The 24,212-nt window shown below is 41.0% G+C and overlaps 1 protein-coding gene across 1 annotated transcript in view; it reads right to left on the bottom strand.

The window, feature by feature from the left end:
* usp43a (ubiquitin specific peptidase 43a) overlaps positions 1–24,212 on the bottom strand; it is a 126,065-nt gene that overhangs the window by 7,779 nt on the left and 94,074 nt on the right. The window contains exons 7-11 of the mRNA XM_080448044.1: positions 16,768–16,948; positions 10,737–10,848; positions 4,525–4,628; positions 1,290–1,367; positions 589–718 (exon numbers count right to left, since the gene is read on the bottom strand). Coding sequence (XP_080304170.1) covers positions 589–718; positions 1,290–1,367; positions 4,525–4,628; positions 10,737–10,848; positions 16,768–16,948 — 605 coding nt within the window. The remainder of the gene's footprint in view (positions 1–588; positions 719–1,289; positions 1,368–4,524; positions 4,629–10,736; positions 10,849–16,767; positions 16,949–24,212) is intronic.

Below are 24,212 nucleotides of genomic sequence, written 5' to 3'. Positions count from 1 at the left end.
TAATTGTCTCTGTTTCCATTCCACTACAATGTAATATGTTTAATTTAATATGTCATCATAGGCATTAAGTGGGAAGGTCAGCAGGAAGGGCCATACGATAGGAGGTCTCTGGTCACATCTAATCTCAATGTAGCTACTAGAACAGAGGTGAGGACAGTTGGCTAACAAACCAACTGTACCTCCTACAGCTTAGAAAACCAATCCTGATACCGTCCCAATATGAAGGACCGGCCTAAAGTCTTTGCATTGTTTCTGCAATGAAGAATATGTATTAAACCATTAAAACCGGGAAAGCATCTGGGTCATTTTAGATTTTAGCATTGGCTTTTAAAAATAGCAGCTATACAAGCTTGCAGTGCAAGCTTGTATATCTGCTATTTTTTTTAAAATCTTGGGGAAAATAATAATAATTTTGAATTAAGAAAAAGTTTGAGAACATTTTTAGGCATTTGTAAAATCAGCTACACTGCATTTAGTGTCACCAGACATATAGACAGGCAGAGTTCTCCGACCATCTGGCTATGGAGTCAATAGGCATAACAACTTGAAGCTGAACAGTCCAGATGGTTGTGTGATGTTCAACTTTACCTGTTCTTCTTTGGTATAAAGCTGGAAACTCTCGTCTAAAGTACAACTGTGCTGCTGCAGGTGCTGCTGTTGTTGGCTCCTCACACTCTCTGCATCCTTCACCACCTCTTCTTGGATGCTCCCAAATAGACTGGGTACACACACACACACACACACACACACACACACACACACACACACACACACACACACACACACACACACACACACACACACACACACACACACACACACACACACACACACACACACACACACACACACACACACACACGCACGCACACAGAGGGAGATGGATAAAGATGGAATATTAGACTAGCCACCTAGATTACAACTTTATTTATTTTGAGTGTTCAATAACAATTAACTACTACTAGTCTGTGACTACTGTAAATGATATGGATGATTTTCCCCCATTGCTTCTCTACCATGAATCAACCCCCATTTGACCAAACCCATGTGGCCTACCTACAGTATTACTATGACCACTGTGAAGCCACGCACCAGACGATAGACCATAGACCTAATACCAACCGTTGTCATTATCCACCACACACTCTCATTGTTACAAATAGATAAATTAACACTGGTGTGCTTGCGTCAGAGCATGACGTGTGTGTGTGCGTACAGGCAAGAGAGAGAGAGAGAGAGAGAGAGAGAGAGAGAGGGGGGGGGAGAGAAAGAGAGACAGATATGCTCACCAGTCTTTAATCTTGTTGTCCCACTCGATGACTATCTTCACATGAGGAGGTCCTCCTGCACCACAGAACTTCAGTGCTCTACAAACCAACAGAGAAAGAAAACAAATGCACACAAATTAGCATCTTCCATTCATATAGTTTTTTTATTGATTGTAAACACTCTAAATCACAAGTGTTGTTCTCTCTGGGGCCTCCGGTCCTTGGAAAGTGTTATGAAGTAATCTCTGTTTCTCTTAGAACAGTCCATCCAATCCAATCCAATCCAATCCAATCCAATCCAATCCAACTGTATTTTATTGCGAACGCAGCGGAAGGAGGCGCGCCGAAGGTGTGGCTCTCTCTGTGTCTCTGTGTGCACTGCCTCTCTGTCTCTGTGTGCACTGCCTGTGTGCAGCTCCTCTGACATAAGTAAATGTCCAATTTAGACGTACCATACATCAAATGAAAGGTCTTTGAAAACTGAACACACCTGTCAAGGTTGCGTTTAAGCCCGCCCCTTCCCCCGGAAGCCACGCCCCGGAGAAGGCTCCTAAAAACTCCCCATTGAAACCCCATGTTAAATGAAAAGTGCCCGAATCGCTCCGAAACTTTTTCTACCCCCCCTAAGTGGGGGTCTACGAACAAATACTTCGGGCTCGGATTTTGGCTCCGCCCCCCGGAAGTGGGTGAAACAGGCACTTCAAACACTTTGGTGAATTGTTCGAAAACATTCACAGTTTTTTTTTTGTGAATTTGTATTTTTCTAAGATGCTCCTTTTAACGCAGATTTTTTTTGTCTTTTATTTTTATTTTTTCATTGGTTACTTTTTTTTAAACTTATTTTTTTTCATAATCTTTTTATTTCTTTTTGCGTTCGCTTCCCGCGTTCGCGCGTCTTACTTGTTTATAAAGCACATTCAAAACCAAACAGTTGTCCAAAGTGCTGTACAGTAGGTTAAAAAAGCATAACAATAAATAAAAACATAATACAATATAAACACAATTAAAATACAACTAAACATAAGTACAAATCTCAAGCTGAGTTAAAAGCCAAGGAATAAATATGAGTTTTAAAGACAGGTAGTGTGGGGGCCAGCCTGACATGATGTGGTAGCTGGTACCACAGTTTGGTAGCTACAACTGAGAAGGCTCACTCCCCCCTTTGCTTATCCTCTGGCGTCTGGCATTTTGTTTCTTAATGTTGCGTCATGGGTGTGATGGCCGACTTGGAAGCCTGGTCTTAGGGACGACAAGCAGCGATTGGTCAGCTGACCTCAGTGATCTTGATGGGACATATCATTTAAGAAGATCAGAGATATAAACTGGTGCTGATACATTTAAAGATTTAAAAACAAACAACAAAATCTTGAAATGGATCCTAAAATTCACTGGAAGCCAGTGGAGGGAGGCCAGAATGGCGGTGATGTGTTCTATCCACTCCAGAGGGACAGGGAGATAACTACATTCAATGTCCATGGGTGCTTACTGTACATACAGTCAAGTCAGGACAACACATGAATTGAATTAAAATAATAAATATAAAATGAGCAAAACTTTGATTTGGTTTGGTGAATAATGGATCTGCTTTTAGGTACTCTGAGGTAGCATGTTGCTGTCCACCTCCAATACAAAACAGGGGCCTTCACAATCCCCATGTGACACAAGAACAGGCCCTAAAAACAACAGGTGGTACTGTACAGTAGCTGGGGTGGTGGAGGTGAGCAGCGATTCCTAGAATCCTTCCTAGAATAGAAGAGGGGAGCTGAGGTTGACCAGCAGTAGTCTGGCCGCCAGCATCTGCAAAGAGTTTCCTGACTGAACTTGCTCTGATGCTCATCATAGTCCACCACCAGGTGGAAAGGAAAAACCTGGGTTCTACAGCTTGTTCATACCGAGTCCGAGAGTCAACTAATTGATTGAATCCCTCGTTGTGGGATGGACACTGTTTAAAACATGTTACTGTCATGTAAGAACCCACCAGATGTTGGTAGACAACCTACTTTCCCAACCTATAATGTAAGAAACAGTATATACTATATTTCTGCTGTCAGTGTCCACTGTTGAATCTCTCCGTCTGTTTGCAATACTTAATGTCAGGTTCTCAGTCTTTCCCTCTGACCGCCTGTCGCTTCTTCCACCTGTAAGTGTCTGCTCGATCGATCTATCTCTCTTTCTGTCTCTCCTGTTGTGTTCTCTACCTGATTTGTGATTCAAGGACATGCTGGATCTTTCTCTCTTGTCTGTATCGAGTCGAGGTCAATATGTATGGTACTTCACTCCCTAGCCTTCCACGTCTCCTTAACAACTCCCCAAAAATGCTGTCCTCTTCCTCACATTGTTTTTTTTTGTTTGCGCAGCTACTGTATGAGTTATGTGAAAAATGTGAAAAATGTGTTTGTTGGAAAAACAATTGTTGGAAGAAGAGGACAGTTGTGGTTGAGTTTTGTGCAAGTAACAAGGTAGGTTGTGCATCAGTCAGAGCGATGAACTGAAACGAATGGTAGGATTTGAATAACTACATGGACTAACTACATGGACTGTATGTCTTTCATGGACCTAAACAATAAGAGCTATGCTGTGCATCTATGATGTGACATTGTTATTCAAGGAAGGTGATGTGGGTTGTTAATCTTGTTATTAAAGGGGGCTATTAAAAGTTGCTTTGGATGTCCAGCAAAACATATCAACTGTTGTATATTGAAATGTGCAAGAAAAGGCTAAACGTCACTAAATTAGGTACAAATGTTCTTGTGAGTCATGTGACAATGATATTCCATTCCATATCGCCTATAATTTCCTAAAACATTATCTAAAACATTATCTTACAAAAAATGCCATATATCATGAACGCAACATCCAATCAACCCCAAATTTGTATCGCATGTTGAGGGGCCTCTTTAGAGCGCACCTCCAAAAAAAAGGGCTTTCACTTCTGCCCATAGGGGCACCACAAATGTGAAAAGTGAACCGTATGTCATAGAAACGCCATGTCCCCCAGTAGCTACCACGCATTCTGCTGGCTGCAACCCACGACTGACATAGCCCTGGGTAGGCTGAACTGAATGACTGTATATTATCGCTTATGTGCATGAGCTCTTTATCACTCTTTCTTGTTGTGTGTGCGTATGTGTGTGCGTCTGCGTCTGCGTGTGCGTGTGCGCGCGTGTGTGTGTGTGTGTGTGTGTGTGTGTGTGTGTGTGTGTGCGTCTGCGTCTGCGTGCTGCGTGTGCGTGTGTGTGTGATATATGTGTCCTACCTGTCAACTGTGGGATGGTGAAGTGGCTTACTGTCCTGTGGTGACAGGTAGCTGTAGGCTGCAGATCCTCCCACCACTCTGATCTTAAACAGCATGCCAGCGTTCTGCGGGTAACACAAGCAGACATCGTTATGACAGCATAATAGTTAGTATCACATTAGCATGCTGAATCACAGTGACTGGGCTGAGGCAGTGTACTGCACTGCTGTGAAGCAGCATGTATTAAGACCTTGAGAGAACACACAAAAAGTAAATAAGAGTTTGTTGCAAAGTATTAGACTAAGATTCACACTCAATTGCAAATGGTGCACTGAAATTTGCCTTTGTTATATTTTATTTAACAAGGTTATGTGCCGTATTTGGGGGCAAGTGCGCTGGCGTGAGGTGCACAGCACATGGGTGAACTGACAGTTCTCTGAGGCACAGGTAGTGGAGAGTTTTACCTTGTCTGTGTGTGTGTGTGTGTGTGTGTGTGTGTGTGTGTGTGTGTGTGTGTGTGTGTGTGTGTGTGTGTGTGTGTGTGTGTGCGCGTGCGTGTGCGTGTGTGCGTGTGCGTGTGCGTGTGTGTGTGTGTGCAGTATTTGTGAACCAATGTGGGAGGAGAGGTTCAGTGTGGTTTGCAAATCAGCAGCACACTGCAATTTTGCTGTTGACGAGGACCGCGATTTTCACCGTCTGCTTGGACCAGATCAACTGGTGTATACCGCATTCCACTTTTGTGCAATTTTCATCACTTTATTGGTGGAGGTGCACACCAAGAGATAGATGTCTCCAAAACCATACCAAATCACTTGAGGTATGTTATGCTTTCGCTTTGATACAAATTACTCAAGCTGGAAGAATATTTGAGTACATTGCAAAGTACAATCCACGTGTGGATTTAATGTAGTTACATGTAGTCTCCAAGAAAACTGTTGTGTGTCATGACGAATATATTGAAGGCATATCTCCATATAGGTTTCTCCTTAATAAAGGGATTACTCATTGTAATTGTTCAGCTTCATCCCCTGACATCAGTGAAGCATTTTATAAATGCTTCTGGTAGCATCAGTGCCAGACACATGGCATTTCCTCCAAAGCTATAATGTTGCATAATCTGCTGGTTTGAGGGCCGTAGATTTGTTGTTGAGGACCTCCCACACAAATCTTTTTTTTTTGTTCTTGGGAGAAATTACTGCTCCGTATAACCAAACGGACCAAAGCTGTTTGAACCGACTGACATTGCCATCCGTAGAGCCCTGTACTCTCTCTAGAGGGGTTAAAAATAAATGGGTCTAATAAGACAGTCAGATCTCAATTTCTGTCCACAAAGTTTCTTTGCACATCATACCAGAAAGGCAATGAAATGAAGAGCACCTCTTATTTCTAATTACCACTGCTCTCCTACTGCACACTCTCATGCTCATTAATCTGTAATGTTGTGCATGTGTTAACTTAAACTTGGCAGTGGAACAACTTATTGTGGTGTGGCAAACTTCTGATTGAATTATTAGTTGTGACACATTGTCTGTTCATGAGGAGGAGACATGACTCTTTTCCTCTTTCTGTCTCTTTCTGTCTTTCTCTCTGGCAAATTGGCTGGCACAGATGGGCCTTTCAAGCATGGAGAAAGATTAGACAAAACTCAACATGAGTGGCATTAATTGTTATCTACATTTCAGTGTGATAATTAATATTTTTAGACTGATATTCACTTAATGCTGAGCAAAAGCTACCAGCATTACATTTTGTCATGAAGCACCTTTTTGGCATGTAGCACATTTAAAAACACTATTTAAAGATGCTATGTGACATGGCCAGAAATCATCATATTTGATTCTACATATCACGTGATAATTCCTGTAAAAGCAGTAAGATAGGGTGGGACATGTCACGGATATTGATTGGCATTTACAGTAGCACGGTTTGCACGTTTGTATGAAAAAATGGACTGTATAAAACAGCGCATTTTGAAAACAAAGACTAGCAGCTGTACATGTCCTATTCATTGGCTAAAATCAATCAGTAGTTTACAAACAAGCTGCGAGAGTCACGCTAGCAGGCATGCTACTAGGACTTGGACAGACTGTACTGTAATGTTTTTTATTATGTCGTGTTACTGTATACAGTATGTAATATGTATTGTTATATTTGTTGTGGACCCCAGGAAGAGTAGCTGCTACTTTGGTGGCAGCTAATGGGGATCCGAATGAATATAGAATTAAGAATACCTTCCCCTGGAATCGTCATCCCACTAACCTGCACAACCGTGCGCCTGGAAAAAAGTGGTTTGAGTGGTGCGACATGAATGCAGCCCATTTACCATTTATTAGGGAGAGGAGAGCAGAAATAGGTTGCTAATGTGTTCATTCTGAACAGGCCCAATGCTGGAGAATAGGAGCTCCAGCTGAGCATATAGAGTAATAAATTAGCTAGTTAATAGGAGCCTAAAGCAGCAAATGGAAATGGTGCAATCGCCTTTCTCCTTTAGGAGCCTGGATGAGTGTTCATGTAAATGGACTTATCTTTGGCTGGAATATAATGAAGCAGAGTAGACCAGACGCTTGGCGTTAATGAGCTATTACTCAAGTGTTCTGCAAGGTTTTGAAGGAACTTCAGAGACTTATTTGATCAAATGAATAATGGTGGTTCACCACTGGTTTGGCTTGTTTCAAAGGTCATGTCACACTTCTGTAACAAAGTAGGGGGAAAAAAGAAGTGATTTTAAATTAATCCCTTGATAATTAAGTCTGGAACAAAATACATCAAAAGTTCATACACAGTCCAAATTAGCATATGCAGACAGTGAGGAAGCTCGTTTTTCACGTTCCCAAAATGAAAACGTTTTTGTGTAAACACTGGAGATTCCGAGTTTGGACTATGGGATTTGTTGTCACGGTTATGGCCCCCTTAGGCTATGGGATCTCCAACCGCTGGCTAGACTTTATAGTAGGCTACATCTATAATTGTTCTATAAGTCAGTACAGTCCGATCTATATATACTTGATTTTTGCGGCCGATTTTTAGGTAAAATAAATATACCACCCTCTCTCCCTCTCCGTCCCTATCGCGACACGTTGTGAGATTGTAGATCTGTTTATTTCGGTGCGTGACACTGACATGCAACTAAGTATATACTGTACATCAGGCTTAAGGCTCACCCAGCTGTCAACTGCTTCAGCTAAACTACACATGCTTGCTTGTCAAGAGCTTAATCATATGGGTGAAGAAGATGAAGATGGATCATGACAGCTTAAATGGAAGACAAGCATTTAATCCAGATCTCCTAATCATAGCAATGCACTGTGATGATGAATGACATGGTAGGGGTGATACCTGTCTGACAATGACGTGGTTAAAATTGACCTCTCATTAGTTCAATCAACAGTAATAGAAAAGTACGGCCTGTTGTTGTTTCAGTATGGTCACAAACCCATAATTACTATTGCAAGAGAGTATATTGGGTTGCCTAGACACCCAGTAATGACATGCACCCCCACCCCATCTGCACTGTATGTCTCCCTGTTGGTTTAACATTTATCTGATTAGTTCCCTTTGCTCCTATTGCTAATTAAATGTCATCTGTTTGCTGATTAAAGCCAATCAGCTCTCACCATGTTCCCAGGGAGATTTGGTGATTTGTATGTAGTCAGGCAGTTATACTCCCTCATAAAGCACATGCACAATTGTAGTTATTTCACAAGTTCTGTGCACTGCTACTTTGAAACTGGCTGTTAAAGGATTAGTAGAGGATGTCCACAGCTAGTGCTAGTGGATGGCAGTGGCTCAGGAAGTAGAGTGGACCTCGGGGAGCCAGAAGATCAGTGTTGATTTTGTCGACTAAAACTATGACGAAAAATGTTAGTCGACTACCTTTTTCACTGACGAAAACGAAATAAAAACTAAGCTACGGTGACTAAAACTAAGACTAAACATATTAACAATTTTGTCAACAAATAAAAACTAGACTAAAATGTTAGTGAGGGAGGGACTAGTGGAGAAGAGATCCAGTAGAACTAAAAGACAAGTCATTTTATGTTTGGTTGCGCTCTACAAGCTCACAACACGTCGCGCTGTGACACGTTGTGAGCTTGTAGATCTGCTATTTTCAGCATGCAACCAAGTGTCAAATCAGCCATTACGATGCCATCAAGGCACCGCCAACATACATTTTAGTCGACAAAACCAACTGTAGATTTAGTCGACTATAATCTTATACTTAGTCGACTAAAACTAGACAACAACTAAAACATTTCAGATGACTAAAATATGACAACAAACTAATGGAATTTGATTCAAAAGACTATTACTAGTAAAACTGAATAAAAATGTGCTAACAAAATCAACACTACAGAAGATCCCCGGCTCCTTCTGGCTTTGTTGTCATCGTGTCCTTGAGCAAACTGCTCCCTGAGCGCCACTAGGTGGCCCACTGCTCCTAATAACTACAGTAGGATGGGTCAAACATGGAGAACAAACAAAAAAAGTCCAAAAAGTCATAATAATAATAAAGAAAATGCTAAATTTCATTTGGTACTCATATATTGAAAATAATTGCCAGGGCCAAAAAAATATCTTATAGGCTAGTGCGAGGTCTCATAAATTAATTATTTTTCAGCTGCTTGCTTGTATCAAAAGCACACTTTACGTTATTTTCATCACCAGTCCTAATTACATTGGGTTGGCTTCTAGCAGAATGGCACAGCCAGCATCAGCTGCATGCTCAAGAATAAATGTAAGGAGCCATGCTAATCTGTACATGACCACACACTGGGCCCTGACTCAGCGTACCAGCATTATACTGTATATTTAACAAGCGTTATCAGCTTGCATGACGTTGAGACGGGTCGATCAGTGTGTTCAGGTTTCTGTACCCATTTGCTGGGTTATTGATGGGTGAAATAGGCTCTCTCCCTGACTCTCTCTCCCCCTTCTAAATCTCCCTCCCTCCTCCTCTCCCTCTCTCGCTAATTGAGCTCTCTCTGCCTCTGTCTCTCTGTGTCTCTGTCTCTGTCTCTCTCTCTCTCGCACTGATAGAGCTCTGGTCTCACGTCACACACAACAGAAACGGTTGCCCAACATCAGCACTGACATTAACCGCTGCCCAACAATGCAGATTTGAGCTGACTTTTTTTTTAAACGTTTTGTTTATTAGTTGTTGTTTTTTGCATACTCACAAGTAATACAGTAATTACTGAAGATTTGAGCTGACTTTGGACAAGTTCAGTTCATATATGAGCAAATTTGCTGATTTGCACTGACACTGCTCACCACAACTTGAACTTGACAAGCAACTTCACAAGCCCACAAAGCCTTGAATTGTTTTGAATAGAGCTTAAATGAGCGCCAGACAACATTCAGCCACTAGATGTCACACTATATTCGACTACACCAAGTATTAACACTGCAGTTGCTTGTTGCTCAAACGTCAGTCATCATATCACAGAATGTACAGTAGATGTAAACATACCTATCAACTGACGGTCTGACAAATTAGTCAAATTAAATTAAAAAGAATTATTTCACAATGAAAATGTTATTTATTAGGGGAAAAGTAATACTTTGACTCCACACATTTTCATATATTTAAAAAAAATCTATATGACCTTTAAGTGGTTAAAGGGAAAAGTAAAAGCCACGTAAAAACGGTTAACGACCCCTGAGCCAGTGTTGATTTTGACAGTGTTTGATTTTAGTTTTAGTCATAGTATTTTGAATACAATTCCATTTAGTTTTAGTCAGATCTTAGTCATCTGAAACGTTTTAGTTTTTGTCTAGTTTTAGTCGACTAAATATCATAAGATTATAGTCGACTAAATCTACAGTTGATTTAGTCGACTAAAATGTATTTTGGCGGTGCCTTGATGGTGTCGTAATACCTGATTTTACACTTGGTTGCCTGCTGAAAATAGCAGATCTACAAGCTCGCGCTGCGACGCGTTGTGAGCTTGTAGATCTGCTATTTTCAGAGCGTAGCACCTGAGCGGAACCAAACATAAAATGACTTTTATTTTAGTTCTACTGGATCTCTTCTCCACTCGTCCCTCACTAACATTTTAGTCTAGTTTTTATTTGTTGACGAAATTGTCAACACATTTAGTCTTAGTTTTAGTCAACGTAGCTTAGTTTTTTATTTAGTTTTTATCTAGTTTTAGATAGTTTTAGTCGACGAAATCAACACTGCCCTGAGCAGTGAAGTATCTTTCAGTGTCTTAATTTCTGGCCTACAGTACCTGAGCCTGGGATCCGTTGAGCATCAGGTAGTACAGCTTGCTGAGGATGCTCTGCTGCAGCTGGTCCCAGGAGACAGCCCTGTCCTCGTGCATCAGGAAAGGAGGACCGAACCTGAGACGCACAGGACAGTAGCAGAAGGAGAGGGCGGGAAACCCATTAAGACCTGAGGCTCATTTTACAAAGGCCTTCAAAATCGGTAGTTCTCAAACTTGTTTTTTTGTGCCAAGGACCCCCCCGAAATTATATGTATTTGACCGTGGAGTGGACCCCCATCTGAAAATATTTTGTGCCAGGGACCCCCCACACACCAGAAGAGAGGATTTGTGTTAAAATATTCAAAATTATTCAACATTTCAACACTTTCAAGATTTTTCAAAAATGTTAGCAGATACAGTACAAGCTCACAGCGTGGCAAGAAGTGACGCGCTGTGAGCTTGTAGATCTGTTATTTTTGAGAGCCACTGTTCTAAATTCTAAGAGTTTTTAAAAAAAACGTATGCGGCTATATATATATATATATAGAGCTAAAATCTAAAATGACACAGAAGCTTTCCCGGTTTTAATGGGTTAACAGAGGAAGGGCGATTGAGGAGGACACGGTTGAAAGAAAGGGCAGAAAGAGCGACGCAAAAAGAGAAAGGTCAAATAGGTAATATGTGCGAGTGAGACACATTCTTCTAATGTGCATACTGTGGTGTGGCAGGTGGTGGCGGCAGGGCGTGGTCTGGGCACTGTCTGCCAGCGAGGAGAGGGGTGAGGTGCACCTGCAGCAGGTCAAGGTAATTAGCCAGTGTGGTGTGTGTTTACTGTAGGTGAGCCAATGCAGGGGTTCTCAACCAGTGGTCCGGGGACCAGCAGTGGTCCTTGAGGGATTTCCAGGTGGTCCCCATGCAGCTAAATGATGGAGAGTTGGACCCTTATAGGTGGATCTTTAACTCTTGAGAGCATAAAATGAAACCAAATGGACCTGTACCATTTGGTTTCATTTTACGCTCTCAATTTTACTCAAGTACTGTACTTAAGTACAATTCTGAGGTATTTTTACTTTACTGGAGTATTTCCAATTTTCAATAATTTTACTTCTACACCACTACATCTCAGAGGCAAATATTGTACTTTTACTCCACTATAATTATTTGAAAACTTTAGTTAGATTATTATTACGAAACCACTTCAGACCTATATATATATACTTTTGCAATTAGATTGTTTTCGATCTACAAGCTCACAACGCGTTGCAAAAGCGACGCGTTGAGCTTGTAGATCTGCTATTTTCAAAAGATTTATATACATTTTATAAATTTGAAAACTTGTGAAATGGCACATTCTGCATAATGAGCACTTTCTACTTTTGGTACTTTAAGTACATTTTGATACCAATACTTAAAGAGGTGGGGCCATGGTTTTGCACTTTTTCTGTTTTTCATGTGTCTATGAGGTTGATAGAACTTCACTAAGCCCCCTGGTGGTGTTTTTATGGTGTTTTATGTCTTCTCTGACTATTTTGAGTTTCTATCTGGAGGCTGAAACCTTGAGGGTCAAACGTGCCAATAGAAAAACAGCGCTTTAGTGACATAGTAAAAATGGACCCTCCCCCTCATTATCATAACACAACAGGTGTGGGCATGAGGAGGAGGGACTAGAACAGGTGGGTGGTGCTTAGGTGGTGGAGGAGGTGCTAAGGTGAGAACCAGGTATACTTAATGAAATGGAGGCGTGTCCACATAAAAACATAATTTTAACAATTTCTGTACACTTTTTTGAAAAAAATCTTCCTCCTAGTATAACCATAATACCTGATGATTATGTTTTAGGGGGGGAAGAAATCACTGAAAATCACAGCACCCCGTCTTTAAGTACATTTTTAATTCCGGAGTATTTCTACATCGCGGTATTGATACTTTTACTTAAGTAAAAAAATTGAGTACTTTTTCCACCACTGCGTACAGCCATGGGCCGAGAGCACTGTTGTTCATTATGTGGCAATAAAGCTACTGTTCACTGAGCTGTCCTCGTGTCGTCTGTCGTGTTCCCTCCATCGCCCTGGAATTGAGATGAGTTGTTCACAACCCTGCACACACACGCGAGCACACGCGCACACACGCACGCACGCGTGCGTGCACACACCGGATATCGTCTTCAATAAGGAGACGATTTTGCAATCACTAGAGCCATGAGAGAGAAAAGTGCCATTTTTGGGATTTATTCATTTCAATTTCTTTTGCATCTAATGTGAGCATGGGAATTTGGTTCATGAGCCAAATGAGAAAACCTAATAAGAATGGTTTCCGTTTAATTAATCAAACCCATTTATTATTCTTTTTTTAGTCCAGTTCATGGCACACTGCAGCTTTTAGTGAATAAGAGGTTGGGAGGTGCAGAAAGTTGAGGATGTTGAGACTCATGTACACATGGAATTCCTTGCTAAATTAAACAATCATGTTCAACAGGTACGGCAGGGCTTTATATCAACAATACTTCATTTTCAGTGCCTCATGTCATGTGATGACAGCTTGAAATGGCATTACAATGTTGGTAGAGAGAGTTGAGACGCAACATAGCGCACTAGTAAAGATCTATGGCACGTTTAGCTGCATCACTGTATCATTATCAATCAAGCTGTCAGGTGATTTTCAGGCTTAGCAGGTAAGACAACTGTATTAATGCATCAATGTTTCATCATCGACGCATCGCCTCTGGGTTCATTCGAGGCTCGAGCCCCCTGAGACTAGACAGCAGTGGCTTTCTGCTGTCAGAGTTTATTAGATTATTTAGAAAGGTTAATGGGAGAGAATCTATTGGCTGCTTCTAGCTTTCACATTTCAGAATGATGGGCCGTCATAGAGACACCTGCTAAATGGCTTAATTGTAATAACAATTAAATTAACCAATTAAGACCTGAGGCAGATTCTACAAATGCCTTCTAAACCAGTAGTTCTCACACTTTCAAGATTATTTTTTTAATAGCAGTTGTACAAGCTCGCAGTGGGGCATTAATCTGTGGATGAAGTCGAAGCGGTCTGCCATTGTAAATACAGTAGATGTTGGTTCTGCCTAAAGGCTTGCGTAAATATTTAGTTAATTAGAGATACGTTATAAGTAATTTATGTGGTGGTGCAACAGCTCTAATTTTAGTAATGAGTAAGTCTTGACGTAGAAGGAACGCTTTAACTAGGCTAAGTTTGAACATAGTGGGAGGTGGTGCAACCATCTCCTGATGCTAATTTAGCTGTTTTATTATTGTATTAGTTATTGAAATGGCCAGTAATTAACTGATGGTCGCTATAAAGGTTGTTTTGCTCATTTATATAATTTTTTGTTGATTTATTGAAATAGTCAGTAAATTGACTGACACTCAACAGTAGACTACTGATGGTTATTTAGCTAATATGTATTCTCTATTTTCTCACAGTAGAGCACTCATTTCTAAACTTGGTTAACATCAAAATCGTAATATTATTATTAAATAATAATGTGAAAAATTCACATACTGTATGTTGAGTGCCAATATCTCACGATATAGCACTCTGACCACATCCATCTTGTTTACTTATTTACCTTAACATGTAACTTAGCAACCGCCTGCACCACCTGGAGTCTTTTCGCTCTCTAATCCTAATTATTATTGATGAAACTGTGGTACTATCACAGTAATACGCTCAAGGTCATATTGTGAGATATTGGAACTGGAGTGTTGATCGAAGGTAAAAGGACCGCCGTCCAACAGAGCCAATATCTCACTCACAGCACAGCATGACCTTGAACATATTATTGCTTGACCCATTAAACTGAACATATTACTGAACATATGTGTATTGGTGCAAAAAAAAAGGATATGCACACATGGCATGTCTCCATACACAGACGTGGGTGTACATTTCACATAACTGTGCACTCTCGTACAGCTTGGTTTGTCATCATCATTTAGGAGCCCCATCTAGTAGTTGACAATCTACGGTACTGTATGTGCCGTGAAAGACACATTTTCCGGTACATTTCACGCCAGTGTTGATTTTGACAGCAAATTTTGATTTTGTTTTTTTTGAATAAAATTCCATTTAGTTTTAGTCATATTTTAGTCGACTAAATATCATAAGATTAGAGTCGACTAAATCTACAGTTGATTTAGTCGATTAAAATCTATTGTGGCGGTGCCTTGATGCCGTCGTAATGCCTGATTTTACACTTGTTTGCATGCTGAAAATAGCCGATCTACAAGCGACGCGTTGTCACGTAGTCTATTCCTATGAGCCACTATAAATATTGAACAAGATACACACAGTGTATATAGGGCTGAAGTGGGTAATGTATGTTTTGTAATAATAATCAAAATCTACAAAGTAACTAGTAACTAAGTTTTCAAATAATTGTAGTGGAGTAAAAGTATTACCGTATTTTCCGCACTATAAGGCGCATCTGACTATAAGGCGCACCTTCAATAAATGTATTATTTTCATATATAGGGCGCACCGCATTATAAGGCGCATCCGCACTATAAGGCGCACTGACGGTGCGGCTTATAGTGCGGAAACCAAGGGAACCAATATTGATACATATATAAGGCGCATCGGATTATAAGGCGCATCCGCACTATAAGGCGCACTGACGGTGCGCCTTATAGTGCGGAAAATACGGTATATTTGCCTCTGAGATGTAATGGCGTAGTAGAAGAAAAATTACAGAAAATTGGAAATACTCCAGTAAAGTAAAAAATACCTCAAAATTGTACTTAAGTACAGTACTTGAGTAAATGTACTTAGTTACTTTACACCACTGGGTATGATCCCCTGTAGCACACAGCAGGATAAAGTTTGTCTGAAAAGGTCCAAAGGTTTGGTGAGTCATCATAATAACATGGAAAGTACTTTATGTATGAGTTCACCTCAGGCTGCATGGGGAAATGATGCAATATTACAGATTAACAAAACATTCTTAGATTTTCAGATGCAGGGATATTGCGTAATGATTTTATACTTTGGCTATTCAAATAGCATTGGCTATTCAATAGCAGATATACAAGCTCATAGCGCGTTACTTAGTGCCGCACTACGAGCTTGTAGATCTGCTATTTTTAAATGGTGAACATTTGTAACGCAAATCTTTGCTTCTGGGGGTCCCTGGAACAAAATATTTTGAGAGGAAGGTCGGCGGCCAAATACATATCATTTTGGGGGGTCCTTGACATGAAAAGGTTTCAAAACCACTGACATACTGACAGAAAACTGTTAAGATTTAGAAGACATTTGTAGAATCGGCCTCAGAGACCTACTGTAAGTGGGTTAAGCTACCTGGAACTCATACAGAAACCACAAATATAACAAGCCATGGTTAAGTCACTAAAAGGATTATGTTTGGTTAATTATGTTGACTTTTTTCTCTTGCACAAGGAAACCAATTTGCATAGTAATATTTGGCCAAATGAATGAACTCTCGCGTCACCAAGTAAAACCAGCGTTATATAGAGAGAGAGAGTTGCGTCACTAGCATAGACTCCCATTGTAAGAATAGAATAAGGAAATGCTCAAGGAGTGGGGGTGTGCCGATACACTAATTTCACGATATGATACGATACAAGATATTGGGCTCACGATATCGATACCATACGATATATGGCACTTTTTTATTATGAAAATATATGGGGGGAAAAAAAGCTTATGAAAATATATGGGGGGGAAAAAAAGCTTATGAAAATATATGGGGGGGGGGGAGCAAATGCAAAGAAATACTTCTGTTTTATTATTATTGCAAAAAAAAAAGTTATATATATATATAAATATATATATATATATATTTTTTTTTCAAAAACGCCAAAACGATACATGTCGTCACGAAAACGTACCGCGATATATCGCGGGACGATATATCGGCACACCCCTATCGATGAGGAAGTTCCAATGTTTGGAACTGCAGGAGGCAACATCCCACTTGGCGGCGAGATCAAAGGGTGACGCAACTCTCTCTCTCTATATAACGCTGAGTAAAAGGAGAACAAGGAGGAGATCCGTCACGCCATAGCTTCCTGCAGCTCACCTGACAGCCTGCTGTCCAGACCCCGCTGTGTTACAAATGAGAAGGAGGACCTTGGAAGAGCCGCCCTGGTGGAGGAGGTCTGTAGAGAGGGTTCCAGACGGCGATAACTTCTGACCCTCAGGCCCCGTGGAGGAGGTGGAGGAGGAGGTGTGGGGAGACGAGGGGAGGCTGTGACGGTACCCTGTGAGAGGAGAGGAGAGGAGAGGAGAGGAGAGGAGAGTTCTATTAGAGCCTGTCTGCTACACAGTTGGCGTTGATACTGACTATAGAACAGCTTGGCTGTGCTAAGATTATTGTTGAACCTGTAATGACAATAAAAAGGAATTGAGATTATAAGCACTATATTATCCAAGTACTATGATAATAATTAATTGCATTTTTATGGCGCTTTTCTACAGTAAGTACTCAAACCTACTCAAAGCGCTTTACAATGGTTCATTCATTCATACAGGGGGGGACATTGGGAGGTGTAACGGCGAACAGTCAACGCCAGCGTCCTCACTTTTCCCACACCAATGGTGGCAAGCTAGGGCCGACCGGCTCATTGGAGGCAATTTAGGGTTCAGTGTCTTGCCCAAGGACACTTCGACATGTGGACAGGAGGAGCCGGGATTCGAACCGCCGACCCACGGATGATCGGACAACCCGCACTACCTCCTGAGCCACAGCCGCCCAGATAATGGGTACTCGTTCCGAATGCCATGAACCTACTTTTTTTTTTTGTTCATTTTACAAGGTTAAAAATCAGAACGCATCAGTTGTGTAATCACCGATACTGACGTCATCAAACCTGACTCCGCCAAATGGAAGAAGCTTGCGACACACATTTTGTTTCACAGCCTACTTCCATCTGAGACTCCGGTAGCAGAATCGATTCAAGACAGCGTTTCATTTTTTCAAGCTACTTGGCAGGTGATTGGATGATCCCGCCCCTAGCAGCCGCTGATTGGTTCGTACACGCAGCGACCGGGTAGCTCTACTCCCTGAGCGATCCCAGATGCAGGGTGTATTGTGAAACTCAATACCGCCAGTCAGGTTACAATATATCGGCCAAACCGATATACTGGTCAGGCTCTAATGCAGAGAGCTGCTTTGCAGGAATGAGAATGGCCCAGCTGGGTCTGTAAAACACCTTTAGTTGGCATACTGAAAAACAGCATGTGCCAGCCAATTTCTAATTTCTAACAGTTTTGCAATGTGATTCAGAAAATATCTTCAAATCCCCATTATGGCAGAATGGTCCTTTGATTGTTGTTTACCCTGGGGAGCTATAAAATGTATGACATCTGTTATAGACAAACAGTTGCAAACGCTGCATGCATGCACACACGTACACACACACGTGCGCACACACAGACACATTTTGATTAACCCATTAAGACCTGAGGCCGATTCGTACTAATGTCTTCTAAATCCTAACAGTTTTCTGAAAAACGTATGTTTCTATATCAGTGGTTCTCAAACTTTTTCATGTCAAGGACGCCCAAAATTATATGTATTTGGCCGCCGACCCCCATCTCAAAATATGTTGTTCCAGGGACCCCCCAGAAGCAAAGATTTGAGTTAAAAAGGTTCGCTTTAAAATAATATAAAAATATTAATTTGCACACATTTTCTCGATTTTTCAAAAATAGCAGATCTACAAGCTCATAGCGCGGCACTCGGTGCCGCGCTATGATCTGCTATTTTTGAATAGCCAAAGTGTGAAATAATGCGTTTTAGCTCAAATAAAAAAATGCGTTCCCGGTCTTAATGGGTTAATGGCGTACAATAGCTGGGGGATGCAGAAGGCTGAGCCTCCTGTCTCCCAGGAAACATAAACTTTGACATTATCAGAGGATTTAATTAAACAATGCTTGTTCAAACCCCGCCACGCAATTAATCACTGCCACCTTCAAACGTCGCACATGCACAAACACACAAAGCAAACTTGGATTAACACACTCAGCATAGCAAACAAACAGAATTAACCACTGGTGAACAAACACACTCCCTCGCACCAGACCACGTTCCTATCTGAGCGTTCTGTGACATCATAACATGTTTTCTCCAAAACAAAACAAAAAAACTGGAAAAGGACAGAAGAGGATACTGATTGGATTTTCTGTGACAAAAACATTTGGAAGAAAAAGTTATTTAACCATTTTCTATTTGTAACTATACCTTTCAGGACGGGAAACCCTTTTGGGGTTCCTGTTGCTATGTACAGTAAATAGCAACATACATATTTTGTAATTTCTTAACACAGATTTGAATTTTGTCAGAAAACTGGTCAGGATTTAGAAGGCGTTTTCAGAATCGGCCTCAGGTCTAAATGGGTTAAAAAAAAAGAAAACTGACTCTTGAAAAACAGTCAGTTTTTCCCCTCTTAGCCACTTAAGCGCTATATTCGTCATACATTACTACGGCTAGCGATAGTAGCAGATCTACAAGCTCGCAACCTATAGCATTGTGACACATTGTGAGCTTGTAGATCTGCGATTCTGCTACACAGAGCTGCTATTTTCCTGAACATTGTCTGACCTTTTGTTGGCCTATAATCATCTACCCGTCAGTTAGAAAAGTAAAGCCATGCACTTCATTTCACCCCAGACAGTCTACAGTGCCACTTTAGGTCAAGTACAAGGGCTTTAGGAAAATTCTTACATGGATTTGGGGATTATAATTTCCATACAGCCCTAATACATAGAAGAATTCCACTGAACCTTTAAAAAAAGAAAAATCCTTTCTTCAGGTCACAACAACACCATTACAGACATGGCATCAGAGAGATAGCGAGGCGGTGAGAGCCGAGGGACGGAGAGAGAGAGGATGAGAGACAATGGGAAGACAGAGAGGGAGGAGAGATAAAGGAAATGGTTCTTGAGAGTCCAGTGGTTAGTCTGACAGCCTTAATTAACCCATTCAATCCGGGAACGCATCTGTGTCATTTTAGATTTTTAGCTACAATTATTTTTTATACTTTGGCTATTCAAAAATAGCAGATCTACAAGATTTGCATGAATGTTCAAGCTCGTAGCGCGGCACCGAGTGCTCAAATCTTTGAATACATATATATATATATATATATTTTTTTTTACTCAAATCTTTGCTTCTGGGGGGTCCCTGGAACAACATATTTTGACGGGGATCGCCGCCAAAAACGTATAATTTTCTTGACAAGAAAAAGTTTGAGCGCACTGATATAGCAACAATAGTTTTTCAGAAAAATGAAGACATTTGTTGAGACATTTGACAGTTACAAATGTTCACTTAACAAAATATATTATGAAAGAGTTGCACAGATGTTCAAGATTTTTCAAAAATAGCAGATCTACAAGCTCGTAGCGCGGCACTCGGTATGAGCTATGAGCTTGTATATCTGCTATTTTTGAATAGCCAAAAAAATGACAGATGCGTTCCCGGTCTTCATGGATTAAACAACTCAGTCCTCAAGGAGGAGATACTACACCTCCTCATGGCACTGACTCTCCTCACACCCCCCTCCCTCATCTCTTGCCATCTTCAATTTCTTTCTCAGAATTATCTTGCCTGTCCCTCCTTTCTTTCTTTCTCCCTCTCTATCTCCTTCCTCTACTAAATATCACTGCCATTAACCACTTGAACCCTATGTACTTCATTGACCGGGATCTATCCTTGCATGGTCCCCTCCTTTTTTCCCCTCTACACAAAATCAATTTGCAGAAAATAGCTGATCTATAGGCTCACAACGCATCACGCTGTGAAGTGTTGTGAACTTGTAGATCTGCTGTTTTCGTAGAACGTTAACCTATTATGACATGCCCGTTTTTATAATTCTCTCCACCCACTCTCATATTATTGGGATGAATCTTGGTATAAATACATATGCCTCATCAAGAATGAAAATCTATAAAATTGACTTTTGCTCACTTGCTTCATTATATAATAATTATTTATAATTCAATGTGTGAAATGTGCTGGTAACTAATTCTCATCTGAGAAAACAAAAACAAAATTGTCTGGGGTGAAAGACAGTTCTTCTCAGTTTCTTGAAATAAAGCTGGAACTTTTCTCAACAAATGCGTGTTGTGTGTGTGTGTGTGTGTGTGTGTGTGTGTGTGTGTGTGTGTGTGTGTGTGTGCGTGCGTGCGTGTGTGTGTGCGTGTGTACAAATAAACATCCTAATATGTTAATGGAAACATTGAAGAGAAATGCCATTAAGAGTCATTGCTACCAACCATTTTACAGAGGATTGTCATCTATCTAGCTCTACTGTTGAACAGCAGGCATGGGACTGTTAAATCTTCAAAATGGCTTAAATCAAATGATCTTAACAGTGGATGGAACCATGAGACACTATAGGGGAGCCGAAAGGTCACACACACACACACACACACACACACACACACACACACACACACACACACACACACACACACACACACACACACACACACACACACACACACACACACACACACACACACACACACACACAGACTTGACGTGACGTGACCATCAAGTGGCTTGTGACCAGATGAGTACACACATCCACACAACCTGCTAATAAACCCCCAGAGGGTTTAGCTTCAGAGGAGTCCTAGGTCCTGACCATGGCTGGCTGCCCACATGGCTGACGACGCCAAAAACACCTGAACCGTCTACCAACAGTGAAATGACAGATGAGCTTAAACAGCGGGGATGACAAAATGCACCTGCTACTGCTGCTCTCCTTCTCACCTTTGCCCTTATAAATCCATCTTTTCTTGGCTTTCCTTTCCTCCTCCTCATCTTAATCCTTTTTTTTCTGCTTCAATCCATCACTCTTCTGTGAAATATCTCTGCTGAAACTGCATCTTCAGCACAGCATGGGTCCCCTGTTGACCTGAGGCATCTATGACTGAAGTGACATGGGGTACTAGGGTAGTATCCTGGCAACGCTAGGCCAGTCACAATTATTACATCATGGCCTAATCGCAATTATTAGAGATAATTGCAATTCATTTTTGCATGATCGTCATAATTGTTTCCATGTTGAAAAATGTTTGCAAATTTTTAAACATTTTTAGAAATTGTAGAAATCGCAGATCTACGCGACGCGTTGTGAGCTTGTAGATCAGCTATTTCGAGTATAAAATATTAAATATGGTGTATTTTGTCCAAATTGTCCATGATGCGAGGCATTATTGATTTTGATTATTGGTATCGGTCGTTGTCAGTCATTTCTTTGTGTATTTAAGTTTTTTTGTCATATCTGGCCTAAAAGCCACACAATTAAATCGTTAATCACAATTATTTGTATGACAATTAATCGTCAAGTAAAATGTCATAATCGTGACGGCCCTAATACGTCAGGCATAATACCCAGTCAGGCATAATAATACCCAATCAACGGTCTCCTACTAGGCTACTGGCACAAGTCCCATTTGTTGCATCATGTCTGAAGAATCACTGCAGTAACCAGTCTGACCTGTCAAACATCATGCTGGGCTAAAATCTGTGTGTCCAGGTTCATCTGTGTGAAGCCAAAAAAACAACGTGTGCTGCATGACAGGGGCTTGTATATACGCTGCTGGTGTGACTGTGAACAAAGTAAGAAGGGAAAGGTTGGTAGATTGATGGACCTTCATGGAACTTGGTGGGCACTATCAGAAGAGGCAAAGGTGAATTTTCATGAAGCTTGTGGAAAAGATCTGACTCGAAGAAAATCTCTGAAGTTAATCTTGAAACCTTTTTACCCAAAAGTTAATCATTTAATGATTAACGTTTGGGTAAAAAGGTTTCAAGATTAACTTTTGTGTAAAAAGGTTCAAGGTCAAACTTAGAACAGATGAGAAATCGGTCATATCTCATTGAAGGAGAGACATAGAATAAGATATGCAGGTGCTTTTGTTTATTTATAAACAGGCACCAACCTACAATCCTTAAAGTAAAGCCGCAAGGCCCGAAATCTGGCAACCAAGAAGAGACAGAGCCATAGCACAGTGATAGATGACACTAGGGGACAGGAAGGAAGAAAGAAAGGAAGGAAGGAAGAACAAGTGTGCTGATGAATGCACTCAGAGATAGAGATCAGGGTGTTGCATCCTCTGCCTCAGCCTTCTCCTTAAAACCAGACCAACAGGTTGGTTCACATGGGGACTAACTCCACATCCCTGTGTGTGTGTGTGCACTAGTTGTCATGTCATGAATCACAGCTGTGTGGCCTGTGGTTAGAGACCATGCTGTACATGCAAGGTGGCATTTATGTACATGTCTGTCTGTGAGGTAATTGATACCTATGGTCATACAGTACATGCTTCAGGGGCATGCAGGGAAACAAGGGCAAACTTTTGGTGTTTGCATAGATTTTGACTTTGAACACTGATTGTTGATGAGTTAAAGGCATAGACTGTATAAAATGAATGGACAGCATCACGCCATTGGTTTCTACAGACCGAAAATGAAGCCGATTGTTCAGCTGTGTGCAATCCGCCATCTTTCAATATTGCGTCATATCGCGTCATATCCTTTGCAACCGGAAATGAATGCTATTGGTTGGGTAGCTTGTCAATCAAGAGCGGGGGCGGGGAATGAATGCTATTGGTTGTGTAGCTTGTCAATCAAATCATCCCGCCCCTCCTAGAGCATAACCTACTTTATCGTCAATTTTAAAATAAATGGGACCATAGTTTACCAAAACGCATATCATGATCATTGAAAGGAGACTTTAAACTAGCGACTGGAAGCATATAGCATTTATGAGAATTTTTATTAAGGTAAGAAAATCTAGTCTAAAGTTTGTCAAAAACCCATCCGCTTGCGATGGGATAAATTCTTTCTGACACCGGCAGGGGCAAAACAGCGCATTCAGGCCGTTCATATGAACTGTCTCTCTTCCGTATTGGCCTCGTTGTAAATATGTCAGGCTGGCCCCTTGGCTAAAGGTCCAATATGACGTTTCATGCCTGAGTTGTGATTTGACAATGATACAGTATAGCAAGTCATTGTGGACAGAGTCATACAGTACTGTACACACACACTAGGGCTGGTAACTTTCCTCAGAAATGATATTCGAATATTGGTCTTAAAAATTGGCAGATATTCGAATATATTCGAATATCATTTTATTACACATTAACCGCCAAGAACGTAGTCCTACGGTCCGTTAAATCCAACTGTTAAGCGCCGAGACCGTAGCCCTACGGTCCACGGTCTTTTCGCGCTAAAGATTTCCGGGTGCACTTTCGGAATTTTTTTGACCCACTTCCGTTTCCGGTTTGATGACCGGAAACAGAATTATTTGGGATCCGGTTTTGACGATCACGTCCGCCCTCGTTCTACAGACGAAACTGAAACTCAATTCTCTTCCTGTAGTTTTTTCTCCTCGCATATCACTGTTTAACGTAATCTGCTCTAACTACAACATGGATGCCCCGTTTGACACGTGGTTTTCACTGGAAGATACAGTGAGATGTCGCCGAAGTAAACAGACCGTGTACGGC

This window comes from Gymnoscopelus braueri (genome assembly GCF_963280865.1).
Source record: "Gymnoscopelus braueri genome assembly, chromosome: 2".
NCBI lineage: Eukaryota > Metazoa > Chordata > Actinopteri > Myctophiformes > Myctophidae > Gymnoscopelus > Gymnoscopelus braueri.
This window is presented reverse-complemented; position numbering and strand designations above follow the sequence as displayed.